The 23,746-nt window shown below is 36.5% G+C and overlaps 1 protein-coding gene across 1 annotated transcript in view; it reads right to left on the reverse strand.

Moving 5' to 3' along the window:
* The window catches only part of CNTN1 (contactin 1), a 211,183-nt gene that overhangs the window by 45,599 nt on the left and 141,838 nt on the right, over positions 1-23,746 (reverse strand). The window contains exons 4-14 of the mRNA XM_054631716.2: positions 22,411-22,540; positions 19,651-19,823; positions 17,594-17,689; positions 16,135-16,341; positions 14,803-14,899; positions 14,468-14,649; positions 13,201-13,325; positions 11,071-11,188; positions 9,298-9,448; positions 8,682-8,809; positions 7,208-7,383 (exon numbers count right to left, since the gene is read on the reverse strand). Coding sequence (XP_054487691.1) covers positions 7,208-7,383; positions 8,682-8,809; positions 9,298-9,448; positions 11,071-11,188; positions 13,201-13,325; positions 14,468-14,649; positions 14,803-14,899; positions 16,135-16,341; positions 17,594-17,689; positions 19,651-19,823; positions 22,411-22,540 — 1,583 coding nt within the window. The remainder of the gene's footprint in view (positions 1-7,207; positions 7,384-8,681; positions 8,810-9,297; positions 9,449-11,070; positions 11,189-13,200; positions 13,326-14,467; positions 14,650-14,802; positions 14,900-16,134; positions 16,342-17,593; positions 17,690-19,650; positions 19,824-22,410; positions 22,541-23,746) is intronic.

A 23,746-nucleotide genomic window follows, 5' to 3' on the forward strand; every position in this document is an offset into this window, starting at 1 on the left:
TTTACCAAGTTTCAAGCAAATATTTGCATCATATAAGCCCTATATTTATGATTTAATAGTGATGTCAAAAATAGCATTTTATGACCTATTTCTGAGAGTCACTGGTTTTTTTGACCATTACCTTTGCCAGGGCACTAAATTGCCAAAAGCCATCAGAATGTGCCCCTGTACAATTAAATATCATTTACAGGAATCTAGTGCTTTGACTGAAAACAGTGTCTATCCATTTTGTTGGGCCCTCAGAGACAATAAAGGAACTTCAGTTAATATAAGACTTACAAGCCCAAGTAATAGGAAAGTTAACTTGGCAGAAATAGAAGAACCTGGTAAGCAGAGTGTTTTTTTAAATTCGGGTTCTAAAATTAGACATCTGAGCTTCTGCATTGTTTAATACACAGTAGATGTAAAATGGTAAGAGAATCAATAAGAAGTAATCCAGAAGAGACAGGATTCTTGGTGATGAGATCAGTTTGTCCAAAGCTAGAAATAATGTTAAATATCTTTTTCTACTACCTGTACCTAGAATTATTTTCTCTAAATGAGTTCACATGAATTGGTTTGATCCTGCCAGTACAGAATTAGTTGAGTGATTGCTAAAACCAGAACAGATAATCCAACTCCTGTTGAGGTAATTTAATGTAAATGTGATTATAGATGTTTTCTTGCTATTGACATCAGAGACATAGGGAAAACACCCCCAGTGCAACACTATTGTCTTAATCCTATTCATCTGAGACCTTGTTTTGTTGTATAAGCCATAGTTACAGATAAATAAAAAACTCAGCAGGATAATGATGACAGTCATTCCCACTAAAGAATCTTTTCCTTCAGTGAGCTGTATTTATATGTAAAGGATATACAATGTTAATTCTACACTTGAGATGTGGACCGGGAAATATTTCCAACAAATGTATTATTATTCTTCTCCATTCAGCATACCACTGAAAATTCCTGAGGACACTGCTTTGTACCAGCATCCCTTTGGTAATAGGCCTTGTTATTTCACTTACAACAGCAGAAAACACCTAGCTATTTGCTCACTTATGCTCATGGCTCACAGCTTTAAGGCTGATGACAAAAATTCACAATACACTGCAAACTACATTTCTCCGAGTAGTGTTCACACCTGGCTTTCTTAGCTTCTGCTATCTAACTACACATGGTACATGAATTTTGGTAGCCTGGTAAGTCTCACAAGCACATAAATGTTACAGTCAACTGCTTTTGCAGAGTATTTTTTAATTCTAGCAGAGAAGTTGGCAGATCTTCTAAAATAATTACAATTCTTTGTGCTGTAAGTAGAATAAGTTTCCTCAGAGGCTTCTGCCAGAGCAAACTGCTTGTTGGCTTCACCCTCAGCATTATATCTTCTGCTTTCCTTCCCCTCCTTGCTCCTAACCACTGACTCCATCCATCACATTCCATGCTCACTAGGTTATTATTAGGCCATTGCCTCTAAATATTCCTCCAAACCTACCCAAAATTGGGTAGCTTTGGGAGTAATACTTAGAGTCACTTTCAGCTCACTCATGTCTAAAGCACCTCCCTAATACATGAAGGCACTGAAAACTGTGTATTGAGACAGTACCTCGAGAGAGTCCTGGAACTCTCTTCCATAAAAAACCAGTAAGCAGTTGATTTGGTAGGTCATGCTTCATCAACAATCACCTGACACTTTAATATGTTCAAAAACTGTATTAAATGAGCTCACTACAACTCTGGCTTTCTTCTAGCCCATAAATAACCTCTTCTTCCTAATCAGTGTGTAACTGATCTTTCCTATTCTGGTGACATCTTCATTGGGTGAGGGAAAGGCTCTGGATGTTTTTTGATGGACTTTAGGAAAGCTTTCGACACCATTTTCCACAGCATTATCCTGGAGAAACTGGTTTCCTATGGTTTGGGTGGGTGGACTGTTGCAAGGAAAAAAACAACTGTCTGGATGGCCAGACCCAGAGAGTGGTGGTGAGTAGAGTTACATCCACCTGGCACCTGGGCATCAGTGGGGTGCTCCAGGGCTCAGTTCTGAGGCCTGTCCTGTTTTATATCTTTACTGACAACCTGAATGAGGGGATCAAGCACATGCTCAGTGAGTTTGCAGATGACACCAAGTTAGGCAGGAGTGTTGATCTGGTGGAGGGTAGCAAGGCTCTGCAGAGGGATCTGGACAGTCTGGATCAATGAGCCAAGGCCAATTGTATGAGGTCAAGGCCGGGTGCAGGTCCTACACTTGGGTCACAACAACCCCAGGCAGTGCTACAGGATGTGGGAAGAGTGGCAGGAAAATGGCCTGGTGGAAAAGGACCTGGAGGTGCTGGGTGGCAGCAGATGAACATGAGCCAGTGTGTGCTCAGGTGGCCAAGAAGGTTAACAGCATCCTGGCTTGTATCTGAAAAAGTGTGGCCAGCAGGACTAGGGTAATAATAGTGTGTCACTCTGTACTTGGCACTGGAGAGGAGGCACTTCAAGTACTGCAGTCAGTTTTGGGTTCCTCACAGCAAAAAGACATTGAGGTGCTGGAGAGGTCCAGAGAAGGGCAATGAGGCTGGTGAAGGGGCTGGAGCACAGGTGTGATGAGGAGCAGCTGAAGGAACTGGGGGTGTTCAGCCTGGAGCACAGGCTGAGGTGGGACCTTATCACTCTTCACAATTACCTGAAGTAGGGAGGTGGGGTTGGTCTCTTCTCCCAAATAACAAGGGAAAAATTTCTCCATGGAAAAGGTTGTCAGGCTTTGGAACAGGTTACCCTGGGAAGTGGTTGAATTACCAACCCTGGAGGCATTTCGATGTGTAGGTGTGGCATTTAGAGACATAGTTCAGAGGTGGACTTCACAGTGCTGGGTTAACTGTTAGACTTGGTTTTCTTAAAGGTCTTTTCCATCCTAAACTGTTCTATGATTCTATAATTCTATCTCTTTTACTCCAATTCTTCAGTTTTTTTGAACTTTCTATTAATTTTCTGGTCTACATCTGGAGCCAGGCTAAACACTCCGGAAGGAGAATTACCAAGGAAAGCAGCGAAGAAAACTGGAAATTAAAATCCTTGTATATTTTCTGCTGCAGGTAACAGTGGAATCATAGAATCATAGAATAGTTTGGGTTGGAATACACATTTATGCAATAAAACTAAGTGTCTCCATAGCAACCTAATGAAGCAGGAGCATGCAGTAGAATAACTTTGTCTATCCATGTCAGCCAACAAACTGCAATTTAAAATAATGTACAAAAAACAGGCAGTGGTAAATCTCTACTCTTCTAATATGACTTTTATAGTTCAACTTGTTCTTTGTTGTTTATAAAACCATCAGTTTTGGAGAAGAAACAAGCAAAATGTTTTAGTAAACACCATCTCCAATCCAGAATTCATCTCACCACTTTCAGAAATCTGCAGTGGGAATTTTGGTATCTGGACTAATCACCTTAAAGAATTAAATAAAGAAACAGGCTTTTTCATTTGTGTTGCACTTAAATAAGTGTGAAAAGTATCTGTCTGGCTGTGTATGTCCAGAATATTATGAGTGTCATCCTAGAACACTGTAAAGCTTTCTATACTTCAAAGAGAGATAAAGTAAGCGGAATAATATTTGCATAAGGAAAAAGCAAACTTTTCAGTATTCAGAGAAGTCCACACTACTGCAGCTTAAGCACAAGATAGCTGCAGGGATACAGAGGTGGTTATGCACAGACACCTTGGATTCAGAAGCTACTTCAAAGCTGAATAGAGCCTGAGCTGTGGGTCCTGCAAGTTCTATGCTGAATGTATTTGTCTGCCTTTGTGCCATGTCTCTGCACCTATGAACACTGGAGAGAACACAGCAAACTCAGAATTCACGCTTCAGAGTCAGCTGGATTCAGCAGGTTTTGCTTCCTGCTCTGTAGCACTCATGACACTGGGGTGTGTCAGCCTCAGCTTGAGAAATGCCCCTTTATATGAGAAAATGTGAGGAGGTGGCAAGTCAGTTGTATCTATGACAAAATTCATCACCTGGCTTTACTGGATCTTTCTATCACCACTTACTCTTTTTTTGAATACTGAAAGAAGAAAGCTTCTTGCAAGAAGGTCAACTTCCTGAACACTTGTACAGCAATTCAATTTAACTTATTAAAGATAAAATGGTGATAAAACTATCAGGGTTTCAGGTTCACTGATATCAATTAGGACAACTAATAAATAATGCAGCAAACAGAAATACTGATGATATGGGAAGCTATTTAAAATGTATTTGTGTCATTATGTCACTAAGACAACTACAGCCTAAACTTGAACTCTTCTTAATTCTACATACAAGTTTCTGACTTGAACCAGTTAAATTATGGAGTTCCTTTTCCTGACTATCCATACGAATGGACTAGTGGGACTCAAAAGTATAAAAAAATACTCTTTTTTTTGTAATGAACTTAAAGGAATATTCCTTTTTGGATACTTTATGCATTTTTTAATATAAACATCTTAGAATTAATCTTTTCAATCTTTAAAAATATATGACAAAAAGCAGATCTATAAATAACAAACAAACATTAGAGTTTTCCAGATTACTTGAAGAGCTGTATCTTCCCAGGACTTGAAAAGATATGTTAATGTTTAATTCCACAATCAAATAATCAGAGGAACAACCATATATAAAGTTAAAAGTAATCTATTTAATAGTAAGATTTTGAAGACTCCATTTGACTCTTTGGAAGCTAAGCAGTTCTTTTTTTTCTTTTTTTTCCCCCTTTACATACTGCTGTCACAGGAAATGAAAACAGAACTGACAAATGTCCTTTTGAGAAATTAGTTTTAGTATTAATGTAATGCAAATTAGCTTTGCCTTCAGCAATGATGGAGATACCAAAGCTTTCATTTAAAGAAAGAAGAATTATGCAGGTGTTTACCTGAATTTAATTAGCATTTATTATGTCTATATGACAATAATAATAGTATTATTTTGAGAACTGAAATACTGTGGCTCAATCAAGTTTCAGCAACTTGATCTGCATAGTCACATAAATTAATAGTGATATTATCAGAGGGATAGATGAGGATCCTTCATCAACAGGAAATTATGCACATGCTTCATATACCCAGTAATCTTAATATTCACAGTGCAGCATCTTTTTCTTTTGTGTTTGTGAAGTGCTGGTGAGCAGTTTCAAGCTCAGCAGCTCGGGCTGCTGCTGTCAAGTGTAAACCAGCTCACTCTTTACATCCAGGAGAGCCTGAGCAAACCTGCCACCCAGTGACTTCAGCCCAGAATTGCCAGGGAGAGGGAAACTGGCAGGAGAAAAGAGAAAATCCCTTTGCTTGCCCAGGAAGGAGAAAAATCCTTAATGCTACAATACAATAACAAATGAATAGAAGAGAAACAGAAACTGCATATTTGTCTTAATTATATTCTACATAAACCATTGCATTGGATTTGCTGAATTCTGCATTTGTTATTACTGAACTACTGAACCACCTAATACCTACAAATGCAGACTTCAAATGCAATCCTACTGTTTCCTCTGCCCCAGATAAAGACCAAGGTACCTGTGGAAGAGTAACAAAGACTATTTGCACTTGCTTTGCATTTGAAAGCCCAGAATGAAAGCTTAGGAATGCAAAACTAGAAGATGCCTCTACTAAAAGAATTTCTATCAGTTTTGATAGATCAAATGCAAAACAAACCAAGAAATATCCTTCAGGCAGTAGGATATCCTTCAGGGTATCCTGAAGTAAATTAATTGATAATAAATTCATTAACTGATAATAAATTAATTGACTAACTACTTAAAGGTCTAACTCTTAACTCTAATTAAGAGTTCTTCATCTTCTTTTGAATCCTGTGGAGTATCCATCCCTATATCTACTGAAAAAGGAAACATTCCAGCACAAGATTCATCACCCACATGAAGAGAAGCACCTCATTCCTTCCCTCTGCAGACCACAGAAAGTTTGTAGAGACCAAGGTAGTCTAGAAAAAGTAGGGTTACTTGGTTTTGAAATGAAGCACTTCAATAAAGGACATAAAGTACTGTGGCGATAATCAGAATTTGAGATCGGGAGTCCAGGACCACTGGCCATCTGGAAGATGAAAGTGGTAGCTGGGAACTACATTGTCAATCTTCTAAGAGATTACACATTTTCTGAAGGCCTTATTTGGTCCCACATCTGTCAACTTGAAGTGCTTTGCTAGAAAGTGCCTTAAAAGCAGGATTAAATTTCAGAATTAATTTCTCAGCAAATGAGCAGGTTGAGGCAACTCTTGACTCCTCAAAGGGCTGTTTTGTTCCAAGTCAGACTAAAAAGTTACACTTTAAACATATTTTCACATAGAGATAAACAAATACTGAAAGCAAAAAAAAAAGGAATCTCTTGGTCCATGGAAAATCAGATAATATTGCGAGCCTAGGAGAAGGACTGTTCAGGGGGCACTGGTACATCATTTTGAACACAGAGCTGAAACTAAATGTGGTCCCTGGTGTTCCCAGACACCACAACTACCATTAGCAACTATTTCTCTCCATACCCACATTTTCTCTTGGGAGCACAAAAAAATGGTATCTAAATATGAGGATTTTTGAATAATTTAAATTCAGAATAGCAGAATGAATATTTACACAAGTAGGCAGCCACTGGAGGTTGCTGATTATTAGGCAAATCAGCAGGTGATTAGACATAACAAGAAAGGATTTCTACTAGAGATATTAATTTCAATAAACCTGATAGAAGACTCTAAAAACATAACTATACACACAAATACAAAGGAACTATGATTGTTCTACATGCCAAAATGAATGTCTTTGTATTAACATGTTTAGCCTTCTCATGAACTGCTCTTCCTCAGTGTTTACAGACTGTTTGACTCCTACCCACAATCTGGCCCAGTTTCGTGCCAAATTCCAGAAATACTGATGATAAAAACATGGGTAAGTAAAAATTAATGCATATGCAAACTTTTTTGAGGCAATTTGCACCCTGTTTACAATCAGGCTATCTACCTTACCAGCTATTTTCACTAATAATCAGAGTGCTATTTATCTGAGGTACCAAAATACTTACAGCAATTCAGAGATCTGATTTCAGGTATCTGCCTGCAAGTGTCTATGTGTCTATAAGGTGTCTGAACTGTAATTCTGTTTGATGTTCTTGGCCTACTGAACTCGAACTGACACAGAGAAGACAATTATTCACAACAAAGTAAACTAGGCTTTCACGTATTAAATCAGGTTCTATAGTATCTTACCATAACATTCCGTTCATAATGCTCATGCTCTTTCTCAAAATCTATTACAAAGCCATTTAGAGACCAGATAAATGTCAGGTCTAATGTGGGGTCATGGGATGCAATGCATTGCATGGTAGCATTCTCTCCAACGGTGACATCGACATTCAACGGAGCTAAAGTAATTCTTGTAGCTTCTGTGAAGTTAATGGCAAACAGGGAAAATTCCAATAAATAAATATTTATTAAAATATAAGCTCAGCTCTTTACATTTTGTTCATACATTAAACCACTCCCCTAAAGTCTAGTTTACATGTTATTCACACAACCATATTTCAAAGGACCAAACTGAAGACAATAAAGAAAGCATTTTATAACTAAAATACCTGGCTTCTGTTTAGCTCTTTAAATCTCTGAAACACATTACAACTATTTTTATTCATTGACTCTGTCTCAAGTAGAAAGAAGACACATGATGAGTCCTACATGACTTGTGTTGCATTTCTTGTTTCAATTATAATATTTCATATATTTTAAAACTTGTCTCTATAATAAATGAAAAGTTCTACTTGGTAAGGCCAAGTCAGATTTTCATTAGAGCATTGCAGGGATTGTGATCTTAATTTATCTATTGAGAAACAGTGTAAGAGATGCATAACAAATTGTGTAAACAGCTACATGTGAAAAAGAGAAAACAATACAAGAAAAGGAAGAAAGTACATCAGCATTGAGCTGTAACATCCAGCATGATTTCTGGAACAGAGATTAAAAACCTCTTTGACAAATGACTCTTCCACTATCAGTGGTACTTGATAGACCTAGATCTTACAGAATGCTGTTATTCCTGTCTGTAGTCTACAGTTATTTGACATCAAATTTAAAATACACAATTAAGGATATCAGTACTCACAGTAAATAAAAATACTGATAAAGGAAGGTAATTTAGAAGTGCAATCATGTGATATATGCCCTTATCTCATAAATTTCATGCATATTTCTTTAATAGCAATGCTCTCTCAAACATGCTTATACCACCACCACCACACCAAAACCACCACCACAACAAACTAATAAACAAACAACCAAACCAAACCAAGCCAAACCAAACCCCCTACAAAAAAAAAAAAAAAAAACCAAAAAACCCCACAACACTAAGGAAGGTCATCGGGAGACCCATTTCTCTGAGCCATGGCCCCAGAATCACACCTCAGCATAAGTGCTAAGCCACCAAATAAAGGGAATGCAATAAAATATGTCAGTTTAATGGATCTTGTTTAGTAATCTCTTATGGAAATATCAACCGTGAAATCTGAGATACAGTGCTAGAACTGATGCAAACATACCCAGTTTCAACTGAGCAATATGCTTTAGAAGCATCTATTCAGTGTTAATGAGCAATTAAATTAGAAAAAGTAGTGCAATGCTGGAACAAAAATTAGTCATTTTGAATGAAGGGGTTCTGCCCAAAACAAACTATTGCAATTCTGAGGCTTACCTGTCATTTCTAGAACACCAGTGCTATTGGCTTTTCCTCGGTTATTTTCTGCAAAACAGGTGTAGCGACCTTCATCCAGCTTTGTGACATTGATAATTTCCAGGCTCCCATCATCCCAGATACGTATGCTATGGAAAGTGCAAGAGAAATTAAATTCTTTATTAGAAAGCAATGCTTCCTGTAGAACTGTAGTAAATGAAAGAACAAACCAGAAAAATCATTTGCAAGCTCACATCTAACTACTGGATTTATAAACACACCTGCAGTAAAAAATTTTTGAAGAGACTGTGGATTAGACTGAGACATTAGATCTAGACATCAATCTCAGATTGCTGGAGCAAGAGAATGTACTTCTATTCACTTGTACTCATTCAAGTATTTTTCTTAGAGTTTTATGGTAAAATTCAATTCTTAAATCAGACTGGGTAAAGTTGGATACCCTGCTAACTCCTTGAATCCATACTGCTAGCAACATTTTGCCATATTATTTTCCTGAAGTTACACATTCTCCTGGCCCTGAAGTCTGAAAATGGAGAATCATCCTATGGGATAGGCAGACAGATACATAAGGTTGCACTTTTAAAGCCTAAAGTGTTCACTGACAGTCAATACTAACCGGCTCCCATTTACAAGCAATTCTGTTCCTTTGCTCCAGGAGAATTTTGGCTTAGGAGCAGCTTTAGGCTTGCATTCAATGATTACACGCCCCCCTTTAGCTGCTAGGATTTTCTTCTTCATAGGGTTAAATTCAAAAGTAGGAGGTGAAGCTGAAAGCAAAAATTAACACAAATACTGCTGTTAGTGATTTTACTGCAAAACAGAATTTGTTTCCAACATACAATAAAAGACAGAACTACTGAATTGTTTACAAATGTTCATTATGCAGACTAGTGAGAAAAATATTAACAATACAGAGATGTACTTGAAGTATGTGCTGATCTACAAGAGACATGAAAAATCATTACGTAGTTTTGTGCTGTGTTACCCTAGAGGTTTCTTTCTACTGATTTCTGAACTTTCATCTGAGTTTAATCTAACAAGATCAAAGTCCACTGAAAGTTCCTCCCTTTCAAAAGGCCTTTTGATCAGCCCTAATAAAATTCAGATTCCTGGAGATAAATTTCTTTAACAAGTTGCCCACTCAATCATAATTCCAGAGAATAGTTGGGTTTACTTTTCATTGGTTTTAACCCTCTCTACAAACTAAAATTACACCCTTCTTATTCCTTATTATGGTTTTCTGTTTGGCCAGCTGGCTGTAGGTGCATTCTTAGATGTACAAGAGTATTGAGATGTGACTGTCATAAGCACCACACTTATGTCTCTGAGGTCAGATCTATGCTTATTAATTTTTCCTTTATTTGAAAGCAGATGAAAGAAAATAAAGCTTTTCATTATTTTGCATCTTGGCATATCAGCAAGTTAATTATGCCAGCAAGTGTGTGCACAGCCTGAGGAAATAAGGCTATTGTTTAATTACAGAAGTACAGAGCAAAACTCTGACCAATATCCGCATAGTACCAACACTGAATTTTGAAAACGCACATTTAAAAAGTGCTCATTTTGTGTAAACTAAGCTGGTAGTGAGCACATAGTAATGGAAGAACAGTGTAGAATGAAGCATTGTTTTGCAATGGGTTGGGAAAACCAAGAATAGTTTGGTTCTTGGGAAAGTCTGAAGGCAAGTGTGAGAGGGAAAGAACAGCAACTACCACAGGGAAATTTAGAAACATACAGCCAGTGTGTCTGCTCTAATGAAATCAGTAAAAACATCAGAAATTGTTTAAAGGCTGAGAACTTTGGATCTGAGAGTCAAACTTTAAACAAGATGCTCCTCAGGAAAACAGTGGACTCGTAATTGCATCCAGCCATCAAATGGCATATCTGTTTGTGGGCAAAACCAGACATTGTGACTTCAGTGTAAGGGGTTGCAGAAAGCAAAACCAAAGGGGAGAACAAAAATGAAGAGCTTCAAAGGCCAAGTAAGTGACAACATGGTTTCTTAAAAACCAGATTTTACATCACAGAGGAGTGATAATATGTGAGCAAAAATGAAAATGCTTCTTAACCAGTTTTGAAAGCTTAAAAGCTTAGGCTGCAACTCTATGAGCTTCGTACCCCTTCAGCACTATCAGTTCCTCTGAGGGGGAGCACCAGGAAACAAGCATTATAAATACAAACAGAAAACATGCCCCACAAGTTGGTAAATTTATTCCTCAAGTTTTTGTCAAAAACCAGCTAGAGAGCTCAAATAAACCCCATCTCACCTAGATTGAGTGAGAGTTCTTAGCTTCATCCTCACAGGAATCTGTTACCAAATAGTACTTGCAAATATAACTGCTATCTTACTCAAGCCTGAAATAGTAAATAGAGAAATAATCCCACTGACCCACAATCTTCAGTTCAGCATTTGCATAAATAATTCCATGCACGTTTTCTGCTATACACTGGTACATGCCGGCATCGTCAAAGGTCAGACCTTGCATTCTTAGTTCACCTTTCCGGAACTAAAACACAGAATCAATAAAATAACAAGATATTAACATAAACTACATAAGCTGAAGAATCCACACCAATCCAAATTCTTCTTTTCTTTTTTTTTTTTTTTTCCTTTTCAGTAACATTGGGTTCACCTTTTTCTAAAGAAAGAGTCATTGTCATTCAATATTTAAATTTCTGGGAAAGTTCTAGTTGAGTGTCAGTAGAGAAATTTACTCTCCAGTCCCCTGTTATCATATCAATGCACACTACTGATTCAGAAATAAGAAACAAGGACTTAAATTAATTTTATGCACATAAGCTTCGTTATGCCATGCTCACTCATCAGTGCTTTCTGTTGTTGCATCCTTTTAGAACAGGAAAAAGTCAAAGCAAGTCCCAGTGAGGTAGAAAGTTTTCAGAAGATTCCTCTGAGAGATAGTACAAATGATTTTCTATTACTTGGTTTTAATGTAAAAAAGCAAAAACCAGTCAATCAAAATAAGGTAGTTAAGGTGGGGTATTTTGTAAATGTAGATGTCAATCAGTTTTTGAAAGATCATGTTAATGTGTTCTGTTTTCTTGAGAAAATGAAGCTGAAAGCTTTAACTCTTGTATCTAAGTGCACTGGAGTGCATGGGGCAGTGGAAGATTAAGAGAATAGTACTTAGTTGAAAAGAGAACAGATTAAAGGAAGCATAATTTCTGACTATTTTATGTGAAAATGCTTTAATCAGATTTTATACAAGGAATCTTTGTTGTGCTCTAAATGAAAGGCCTAATTACAAATTATCTGATTTAGAAACAAATTATATTTTCAAGGCAATTAACATTTCTGCTATCTTTCACTTGGAAATCATCTTCTCATCATAGTAACACACAGCATAATCTTCTGGTGTACTACTGGAGACTTGCACACTGTGTTCTGCAATCCAGTATGCAGATTTTGTTAGTGAAAGCCAAGTACAGTGGGGACCAGCAAGTAACTCACTTGTTAAAATATTTGTTTGCAATAACTACCAAAGCTAGACAAAAGCATTGTTTTTCCCTGGTTTAAGCCACCTCCATATAGCAGATGGTGGTATCCCTGCTCTGCCTTCAACATCATACATTCTTCTTAAGATATACAGTCAAAAAACCAAGCTGCCTCATTGTCTTTTTTGTTTGTTTTCCAAGAGTCACTACAGCTCAGCAGACGCAGAGCTGCACTGTGCCCTCGTATTCTCTTGTTTTTTTAATGGCTTTTCATGTAGTGTAAGCACTAGACTTTGAATACACTGTTGGAATGCCTGATAAGGCTTTTCCCAGAGAAGCTGTGGATCTTCCATCCCTGGAATTGTTGAAGGGCAGGCTGATGGAGTTCTAAGCAACCAGGGCTAGTGAAAGGTGGCCCTGTCCACAGCTAAGCGGTTGGAACTAATAACCTTTAAAGCACCTTCCAACACAAACCATTCTATGATTCCAGGATACTAGGAGAGAAAATTTACTTTGTTTAAACCAAATATCCAATGTAATAGAATTAAATTATCAAACAGTACTTTTCTTTTAAACATCACCTAAACATTTGCAACATTCTTTGTCTAGAAAAAATGTGAACAAATACAGGATAAAGACCACTGATACTTTAAAAAATAACCTCTATTTTCATATCTCCACTGACTATTTTCTCTTCTATTTTTAAAGACACATTCATGTTTAATGTGGTAAAAAGGATTAATTTTGAAGAAAAGACGACATTTTTTATCCAGAGTGAAGAGCATTTACTTAAAAAGGCCTAGAGAAAAAGGGATATCTACCTCCTAAACATGTGGTCAAAAGTTAAGTTGATAAGTCAAAGCTGAATACTAAACAGCCTGAAGAAATAGGAGAAGATTGAGATGAAACTTTTAAAAATAGATTTTAATGCCTCATGCAAGTGGCATCAGGAAATATTTAGATCATTATAATTAATTTTGCTTTAATCTTTTAATAATGCATGCTTCAAAACACTGTTTCCATGAGCTAACCACTCAAGCCTTGTTACCTACAGCAATACACTCACCGAGGCACCATTCTTCAGCCACCTAATTGTTGGAATAGGCTTGCCCGTAGCTACACAAGGCCAGTACAGGTCACTGCCTATATCCCTTTCTGTGTCATTGATATGTTCTACCCACTCAGGAGCAGCTGCAGAATAAAATACATGATGCATTGTAAATACAGCACATACATATTTAATTAGCATTATGTTGTATTAATTCCACTGCTTTTTCCATGATACTTAAACAGGGAACTCTAATGATGACACCTCAGCAATGCACCAGCAGAAAAAAAGAAATGTTTGTCTTACTACATAGATTCAGAAAATCCTCAAACTATTTTTTATGAGAATATGAAATTGAAATAATGGTTCCTGAAAAACAGAAGACAAGATATCACTACTTATATTGATCTGTAGATTATTCTGTGTGAAAATTACTCAGTAGCACCATGAAAATGATAGTTAAATGACATGAAATTGTGCAAAACTGTGTACGTACTGAAAGGATCTCCAAGAAATTACTCTCTTGGTGCAAACAGCATATGTAAGAAATTAATATTGAAACAGTCCAGCATATTTGCTTTTGCTAAGCAAACAAACCAGTTTATTAGCTTTATTTATTATAAGCAGTAATAACCTTGTCACACTAATTCTGAGTTTGATCTTCTGTAGTTCTAGCACTCAACCAGGGATCTTAACTCAGATCTTCTGTACAGCCAGTGAAAGAGACATAAATCTTCTGAGGGTGCTTCAGATGTTATGTTTGACCTTTTAATATCATGATTTTATGGCATAGACCTCAGACAAGAAGCCAAGTTACTTGGGATGATTTCAGTATGAGCAGTAAGATACAATTTTTAGTTATCTAATTTAACCAAGTGCAAAAAGGGAAGTGAGAGAGAATGGAGGAATAAAGAACTGTGCATAGCTAATAAGACAGAGAGCTAAGACAGAAAACACAAACAAAATAAGAAAAGAAATCCAAACAAACCTAATGGTTTCTTTTTCTTCCAGAAGTTCTTTCACTTCAAGTACTATAAATTGATTTAATTTACATAATGCATAACAGGTAACACAGAACTGTCATATAGTATATACCAGCCATCCAACCAGACAATTAATACATAAATATCATGCCTGCCATTTAATGCAAGAATTTTGATTCTACTGTATTAACTTGAACAGCAGTGTATGAGGAATCAACACAGACATCAACTGTGAAAACACAGACATTTCTAACCTAAGTAAAAGCAACACAGATCATCAAGAATAAAATTGTTCTTCCTACCTTGTACATAAACTCTTGCTTGGTGTTTATCTTTTCCTTTATAGTTTTCAGCTTCACACTCATAAAGACCTTCATCTTCATACTGAATATTGAAGATCTTAAGAACTGCACCAGACATGCTTATCTCAGCAGAGGCTGGCAAGGGTTCAAGGTATTTACTCCATCTGAGCTCAGGAACCGGACTTGAAAAGGTACAGTAAAGTACAAATGAGCATGTTCAAGAACTGGCAGTTAAACTGCAGACTACAAAAAGAGCACTTGATCATGAAATATTTATTTTCATTCTCTGAAATATGAAAGCAATTCATGCTGTACAATAACTAAAACACACTTACTTTCCAAGAGCAAAACACTCCAGTGTCACGTTTTGTCCCAGGAGAGCATACGTGTCCTTGAACTTCACCTTGATATCAGCAGGATATACTTTTGCTCCTAACATGAAAAAAAAGGTTCTAAGAAAAGGCATATCAGAAAGTTATAGAGCTAATAAAATTTACGCAGTTCAATAAAACTTTTCTTAAAATTCCAGACAAAATTCTTCTTTAAACTGCAATAGCCTGTCAATTCATAAAGTCTGACTAAGCACTGAACTTTTACTAGTAAGGCATAAGTGTTTTACTCAGCAACTAGTTATCCTTCTCTGGATGACTAATCCTAACATTTTTAAGAGAATTTCTAATTGCTTTTAAAGCATGATGATGTAATCTATGTGTGGGTAGACAAAAACCTGAGTCTGTTTTTTCACAGGCTTTTTACTGGATAGAATATTTTGAATTATTTTTAATTTAGGCTCAATTTTATCTCAGTAAGGGTATGAAGTAGCTAGAGCAAGCACATCTACAGTTTAATAAGTGCAAAGGGATGTCAAATCTCCCTACTAGCAACCCCTGTAGGAACCCTCTTGCAGTTCTAGACAAAGAAGACAGTGTGAATACTGGAATATTTGGTCAAAGATAACTTCTTTGAAAATATATTAATTCAATCAGTAATATGGAAAATTGTACAGATAAAAGAGTCACTAAAAAACTGATGATAATTTTATGAGAACCTAGTGACTGACAGTCGGAAGTGGCAAAAGGGAATTTGGTTCCTATTTAGAAAACGTGCAGTTCTCCTACAGAAACGGCGGCCAATAATCCAGTAACACAAAGCCACAGAGGTGCCTTAGGAGATTGACTAAGAGACCAAAGCTCTCAGGCCACTGTTGGATGGGAAATTTCATCACGGTAAAAGGATTTTCCTCTTTCATGGGGGATTTTCTGGGGGAAAAGAAGTAAATCCTGAAGCTGTTCATCAGCATTTACATGAAGTTTCTACTTTTCAGCCATACTCCTTTGAACCAATGCCAAGACTAGAAAAGATACTGAAGATTTTGGGATCAAGGGCTTATCACATAAAAGAAATGGGGGTTCTGGGGATAAGAATTCTGTTCTCAATGATCTGAAAGGAAATGTGTGAATTAATCAATGGAGATTTCTTTCACAAAGTTTTCACTGTGAATGGGAATGATTTGTACCTCTGCATCTGAAACACCAAGTAACATTGTGCAGCAGCCATTATAATTTGCCATATAATTCTCCTTACAGAAATGAAAGTAGTTATGAATTAGCAAAATTACAATACAAACAGTTAAAATACTGTGCATAGTATTTCCAATAAATACTTACGATCAGATTGCGGAATAAGTGGAATAAATTTACTGAATACGCTCTTTGTTATGGAAGGGCTGGACACAAAACATGAATAATTGCCCTTATCTGATGCTTCCACATTTGCAATGTAGAGATTGCCATTTGTCTGTGACACAAATCGTCGTTTGTCCAAAGCAATGAACACTGGGAACTCATTTAGAAGCCAGCGATAACTGAGGTCATCTGGAGGAAAACACTTCAGTCAATATTAAAACCCAACACTACCAGCTATTTAAACCACAGAATACTGTCTGTATATAAATCACTTGAGTCTAATTTCTAGGTTATAGATCTTTTCTTCAGAGAGGCAGCTATGCAGACAGATTTATGCATGTTTCAGCAGCCAGCTCATCCCTGACTACACTGAACACTGGGGCACTGCTGCTGTCAGTGCAGGTTACTGGGGACCTGGCTACAGTGTGCACACCTTGCCCTGGGCACAACCATCCCACAGGAACTGACTGGGATGGGATGAGAGAGGCAGCTGGGTCTTGACCTCATGCAACTGAGAAGCTAGGAACTGTTCAGCAGTCTTGTGATTTAGACAAAACCTTAGAATATTTTATCTAGTAATACGTCTTCATTCTTCAGTTCCTTACAAGCTGAGCATGAAAACTAAATCATTATTCCACTTTACAAGGTAAAAGAGATGCTAACAGCCAATTTTATCCCTCATGATGGAACTCCAGATGCTTAAGATTATGGGTATAATCCATGCAGAGCTCTTCAGTAGCTAATCATGAGAAAAAGTCCCTTCCAGAAAATAAATAACCTCATCTCTGACCCTTTGGGGTGCTTCAGCTGTTCCATGATTTTAACAGAAGCCCATGACTGTGACAGTGTTCACAGGGGTTTTCAGGTGAGGGAAGAGACGAGAATGTTGACTCTATGTTTAGAAGGCTTGATTTATTATTTCATTATATGTATATTACATTATAATTATACTAAAGAATAGAAGGAAAAGCCTCATCTCAGAAGGCTAGCTAAGCTAAGAATAGAAAGGAAAAGAATGATAACAAAGGAAGCTGGCTCAGACAGAGAGAGAGAGCCAGGTCTGCTGTGACAGGTCACTAAATCCAAACATCCAGACCAATCACAGATCCACCTGTTGCATTCCACAGCAGCAGATAACCATTGTTTACATTTTGTTCCTGGAGCCTCTCAGCTTCTCAGGAAGAAAAAATCCTAAGAAAGGATTTTCATAAAAAGATGTCTGCGACACATGACCATAGCACTTGAGGTGACTTTACTAGGTGCAATGAACAGTCAACATATGGTCAGCAACACACATTCAAAACAGCAACCTAACCTAAATAGTGATTCTCAAGCTGCACAAAAGTTACTGTTCAAATGAATATAAAGAAAACTTGCAAAAAAAAAAAATTCATCTTTTACTCTTCAGACATTGAAAATGAAGCACTTTGAGCTGACATACCTGGGTAGTGATAAGGAGGTTCACAAAGAAGCACTGCCCCAACACCTTCTCGCACTTTAACCTCATAACGTTCCTCAGGTGGAAAGGGATCCAGATCTAGTTTTTAAAAAAGCAAGGGGAGGAGAAGAGGGATTTTAACTACAGCAACTTTTTATTATTATCATTACTTTCTGTCCTGTAGTGATTACTATAGAAATACACCAGTGTATGGCAGATAGAAACTTGTTGACCCCTAATGCCAGTTTTGCTTATTTTTCATTACCAATGAATTTTTTGCTATTTTTGTCATCATAATTTTAAATATCAGGGAAAAGAAAAAAGTGATGCAGACTTTATCTCTAAGAGTAGTTATGTTTAAAAAATTTGAATGAGTGTTAAGGCACTGGATCTAAAAAGTATGTACAGTATTCTCAGATGGAGTAATTGATGAAGTATCTGAGAGAATGTGGGCTCTGTTCCACAGTTTCAGTAAATTTAACAACAAAACAAAATTACCGCTGGTGAAGACTTTTGAACTATTCTAAATGGTTGTTGACATTTCTCAATCAGTTTATGCATAAGCAAAAGAAAAAAACTTACACTAAAGATCAGACTTTTTCTCTACTAATTTTAGCAACTCTATTCAGTTCTTTAGAAACGTTGATTGTAGAAAGAAATGTTTTTATAGGTGATCATTAAATAGGAGAAAGGAAGAAATACAAAAGTATAAAGAAGAATGAAAGCAGGTACTTTTTTAACAGATATTCATCAGTTTCTAGCTATCTTTTCACTATTCCTTACCTCTTTACCTATTTTAGTTTACATATTGGAACTCTGTATATTAGGGTTCTGTTGAGCATAATTTCTTAGTATACTATCAACATTCAGCTCATGAAGCCAGTGAGCTGGTAGGCAGAAGGCATAAATCAGACTGTTTTGGTTCTATTTATTTATTTTTAATCTATTAGGTTTATTGGTTTATTTTTTTTTATCCTATTGGTTATTCAGGACTGACACAACTGAAGTCTGCTTTAGGTATAAATAAATATCCATAAATGAAAATGTTGATGTTTTCTCCATTAAAAAAAGTAACAACCTGGACTTCAATTTTTTTTTCTAGAAGATACCCTGGCTAAATATAGACTAAGACTATATCAACAATGATATGATCCTCATCAACTCATTATAGCTTCTGACTTTCCCTAATATTTGTAGCCCCACAGTCTCAAAAGTATTATCAGAAAGCTGAACTTTTCACTAAATGTCTGATCTTCTACAGCAAGGAATGAATTCTACTTATGGAGGCCAGTTAAAGACAAGAGGGGCACCAAACCCTTAGTGTCAGGGCACCTAGGGCTTTGTGAATGGACCCCAGTTAGAGTGGATTCCTTTTTTTTTTTGGGATTCCTTTTTTTATCCTCTGATGATAAAATATATTTGGGGAAAAGGCAACTTAAGTCAAAATAAAACCTAAATCCCAAACACTGTCTTAAAATTTTGCATTATTCTTCATTTAGTACATCAATTTTTTGTAATTCATGTATTTGGTGATATGCAGGTCTGTACATGTACATGTCTTCTCAAGACAAGCTCATGACTGTCAGAAGTTGACAGAAATTTCCTGCAGCAGGGTTTTTTCACTGTAGCCTAGGAGTCAGGGCATACTTTACTAACAAGTGCTGTGCCTTCCTCCTGCAGCTGTGCTTGCACTGCACCTCATCACCCTATGCCCCCACTCAAGCCTTTCTTCTGTGACTATTCCCCCTCAGGTCCTACCATGATTTTAAAAGAGTCTGGACATTATTATCTCCAGATCTGGCTCCATTAGTCTCTTCACTTAATAATTTAACAATAACTCACTGGGAAGGCTGTTATGTTAGGTTAGCTGAATGCTAAAGAATATAAAATGCTTACAAACTTATTTTGTGACAATATCTGCAGACTAAGGCACTTAAGATACTGTTTTTACAGAGTAGTACAGATACAGCACATGTTAGCAGAATACACCACAGTATAAAACATTGGGCATTTGTAGCTAACCATAATTTTTCTATATTCTGACATAAACAACAGCTTACATCCAAAACTCAGAGTGGCTTCACTGCTTCTGACAGTTCCAAAGATATTAGACACTACACAGACATATTTTCCAGCATCCCTTGATTTCTCTGGGTTATTGATAACAAGTCTGCCTCCCACCATACTGTACCGCTCCTTTGTTAAATCAATATCCCAGTTGTTGAGTTTCCACCTATTAAAAAAGAAAAACAAGATATAAGATTGGCCCCCAAAAGCAACCTGGTAAGAAAAATGATGTGAAAAATAACCCATAAATTCTGACAAACTATGCAGGAAGTTATTAATATACTTCTATTCAAGTTTTAGGTTTTCTTTCAGCAAGATGCACAGATTTGAACTCCAGAGGTCTTTTAAAAATAACAGCATCAGTTCTTCCTTCTTAGACTTGTGACATACTTTGTTAAAACATAGTTGCCAAGCAGTAAGAGATGCTTGAGCTGGCTGTGAATGAGCTAGCCAGTCACCAAACACATGGATTTTAAACATATCTCAAATAAATATCTAAGTTCAGACTGGATAAAAATATACTTCCTCTGCCCTTTTAAAGTATGGAGTAATGAGAGATATTTTTAAACCTGCTTCAGATAATGAAAATGCTTCATAAAACATAACCTACCAGTAAAGTCAGTGCAAAAGCTATGACATCCTTCATAAAAGACCTACTTACTATTGGTTCAGTAAATTGCTGGACACTCTTCCCTTAGTTATGGTAAAACTCCACAGTCAATTCACTGAATTACTGCAATTTTCACTTGAGAGATTAAGAGAGAAACTGGCGGCCCAGTTCTGACCTGTTTTTACTTATTTAAGAAATGTTAAAAAAGACGGAGTGGGTACCTGTGCGCCTGACTTATATTTGTGTCTGTTACTGTGTCCACAAGAGGGAGCCTGTTACCTTAGAAAGGAACTGCCTGGCTCCATGTGCAAATAGCAAAGATGCAACTTAATTACATTTAAAGATCATTACATTATTTCTGCATATTTTCTTTTTTCATAAGGTAAGGTTAGGCATTAGTATTTGACAATGATAATACACACATCACCTGTTCATTCACTATTGAAGATGTACAAAAATATGCAGAGTTCTCATTTGGAAGTGGAACTTGCTAAATAAACAAAACAAAAAAAATTATAAATCAAATGAAATAGAAGAATTTTAAAGATGCAGCAAATAGCATTTTGATCTTATAGAGTTCTAGATGTCTCTAGAACTGTCAGTGTTAGAAAAAATAAATATATCCTTTATTCAGAAATATCTAGGTATAAAGGTGCTGAGGACAGCTCATCCTGCAATGAAAATGGCAGGAAGGACTTATTTACCTCTGAGAAGAAGAATTTTGACTCAATAACCAGTAGAGGGCTGAGATTAAGACAACATATTGAGGTATACTAAAAACAATGTGTCAGGAAATAAGAAAAGTGGCCTTATTCTGTACTGCAATTATCATCTCATCACCTATCAGTGCTCATTGTCAGATCTGCTCCTAGACATAGAAGTTCTGGAGGTGCAATGCAATTCTTTGAGAGTGTTTTTGCCAATTCAGATTTTGCTGAGCCCACAATAGATAATAAAGGTTGTCAGAATTTATTTAGAACCTGTAATCTTCTATATATGGTGTGTTTACAGTCTTGCAGACAGAGCTGGGGGAGTCTCTGGACCAACTGGAAGGGATGGGGAAGTACAACAAAGGGTATCAAATGCATATGCATTTAGCATATGCAATCTCTCCACACCTTCCAAGCATGGCAAGAGGAAGGCAAAGCAAGGCAACAAAATGTCATATTCACATGGTGCTTCTGTACAGGCAGACAACCTGTAAGCAGATTTTTAAAAGTGGCAATAAAGATGAAGTAAACTCTTTTGATGGATGAATACCATAGTTCACCACAACACTGTATTTAAAATAATAGCAGACTTGATTGGTTTTTCTGTTCTAGAAACCAGTCTGGGAACACACATAAGTGAGTACTGGGGCAGGTCATAGGGTAATTTTCTGAAACGGATCTCTTCTGCTGGCAAGATATTGTTTCTGTCTTTAGTACAATTACAGCAGTTTTCTGCCTATGATCAGGTTGTAATTTAGTCACAGTCTTAATACTGATAATCTTAAGTACGTTTCTCTTCACATTATGAGCAGATAATGGCTGACAAACTCATATAAATGCACACCAAAGCATTGCTTTCTACAATAATATAGTTATTGTGAAAGAAGTCCTGTGAGAATCTGTATTAAAACAAGCTGAAATGATTTTTCAGAATGAAGTTTTTCATGTCTTCAGTAGCATAGCTGACACATTTTTGCCCACTGCCCTGCAACACAGAGGATGCAAAACCAACATGGGATGTAGAATATCCAGGTTCAACAATCAGTACTTCTCCTTTCAAAGCAAAATAGAATAGAAAAAGTAATTCTGTATCAAAAAGAACAAAGACTCAAATCTCTACTAACCTCAGCCTAAGCTAGAAAGATAACCTCTCAAATTTATTTAAAGGTCATTTTTTTTTTTTAATTCACATATGGAGCAGTATTTCTTTCAGAATATGAAAATATTTAATACAATATACTGTTTTTAATACTGATTAGAAATTTTGGCAAATCTAATCAAGGTTGAGTCTTACTCAAAAATTGCGTATCTGCACTTTTTTCCTGCCTTGAAGACTTCACTCCAACCTTTTAACGCAATCATTTAATAAAACAATTTGAAATAGCTGCTGAATAAAATATTCAAGATTTTTAAATCAAAACAGTAGATATTACCTGTAAGTAGGAAAAGGAACTGCTCGTGCTCTGCAGTTCATTGAAACTTGTCCATCTGAAGATTCTTCTGGATAGATGGTATCAATAGGTTGCTCCTCAAAAACGGGTCCATAACCTTTGTTTCCTTCCTCTGAAAACGGAATAGAATTTCAAATTAATTAGCAGTCAAACTGAAGACAAATTTGCATCACATATTCAAGAATCAAAATGTGAAGGAAAAACAGTGAGTCACCCAAAGTTAAATTCTATGTGCTTCAGCAAAACTGGAGCAGTACAATTTTAAAAAGGTTCTACACTGAAAATAATTTCAGTTTGGACAGTCAAGCACTTAAAGGTGAATAAATGTAAAACAGGTTTCAACACAACCTGTATTTTTAATCTTTATCCTTAATTTGTGGATGCTGTTGTAAAGTTGGTAGGGTCTGCCCACCCTTGCTGCACTCCCGTCTCCTTTATCTCCTCCAGGCATATAAGGTTGCTCTTTGGGGTCTAAGAAGCAAGACTAAGAGCAAAGGTGGAATGATCTGGGAAAATTCTTCTCAGTAAATCTAGGCTGTAACTGAGTTTTTTTCTGTGAAAATGTCAAATATGCATTCTACATAAAGAATGACTCTGTGAGGAGGCAGTGGATGCTCAATACAGATAAAATTTTGAGACAACACAGTTCTCTTATTCTCACAGGTCTCTACTGAGACTGAAACAACAGTCTGGACACCTGTGAGCAAATTCATGGGAGAACAAACGAACACATGATTGCATGATTGCTGAACCTGAACACAGGTTCACTTTCCATTCAAGTTCAGAGTTTCAAATCCTAGAGATGCCAGAGACTTGTAAAATGACTGCAAGAATCTTCTAATACAAGGGAAACACACAAAATAAACATAACTTTAATTAATAAGATCCTCAGAGATGGCTGAATAATTTAAATCTAAAGCAATGGTTAAGGATGGAAATTATTTTCAAAAGAAATGGTTAAGGATGGAAAAATCCTATCATTTTGCAGTAGTGTCTGTGCTATCTATAAAAATTTGCTACATATCTTGTAATTTAAAAAATCTTCTTAGATCAGTAAATAAACTGGCAGTGTAAAAGATGAATGCTCTTAAATCAAATTATGACTTTGTACTCATGCCCTTAAAAGTCCTGTGTTTTGTCCTAAAACATTTTAGATTTAATTAGACAGTTTTTAGGAATCCTGTAAAAGACAAAGGAGTCTATATACCTAAGGAATGTGAATTATACCAGTGTAAAAATACCACATATCCACAAAATACTCTTTCTGCAGATATCTTTTTTTATTGTTTTTAAATTACCTATTCATAGATGGACACTG

This window comes from Agelaius phoeniceus, chromosome 5 (genome assembly GCF_051311805.1).
Source record: "Agelaius phoeniceus isolate bAgePho1 chromosome 5, bAgePho1.hap1, whole genome shotgun sequence".
NCBI classification, from domain to species: domain Eukaryota; kingdom Metazoa; phylum Chordata; class Aves; order Passeriformes; family Icteridae; genus Agelaius; species Agelaius phoeniceus.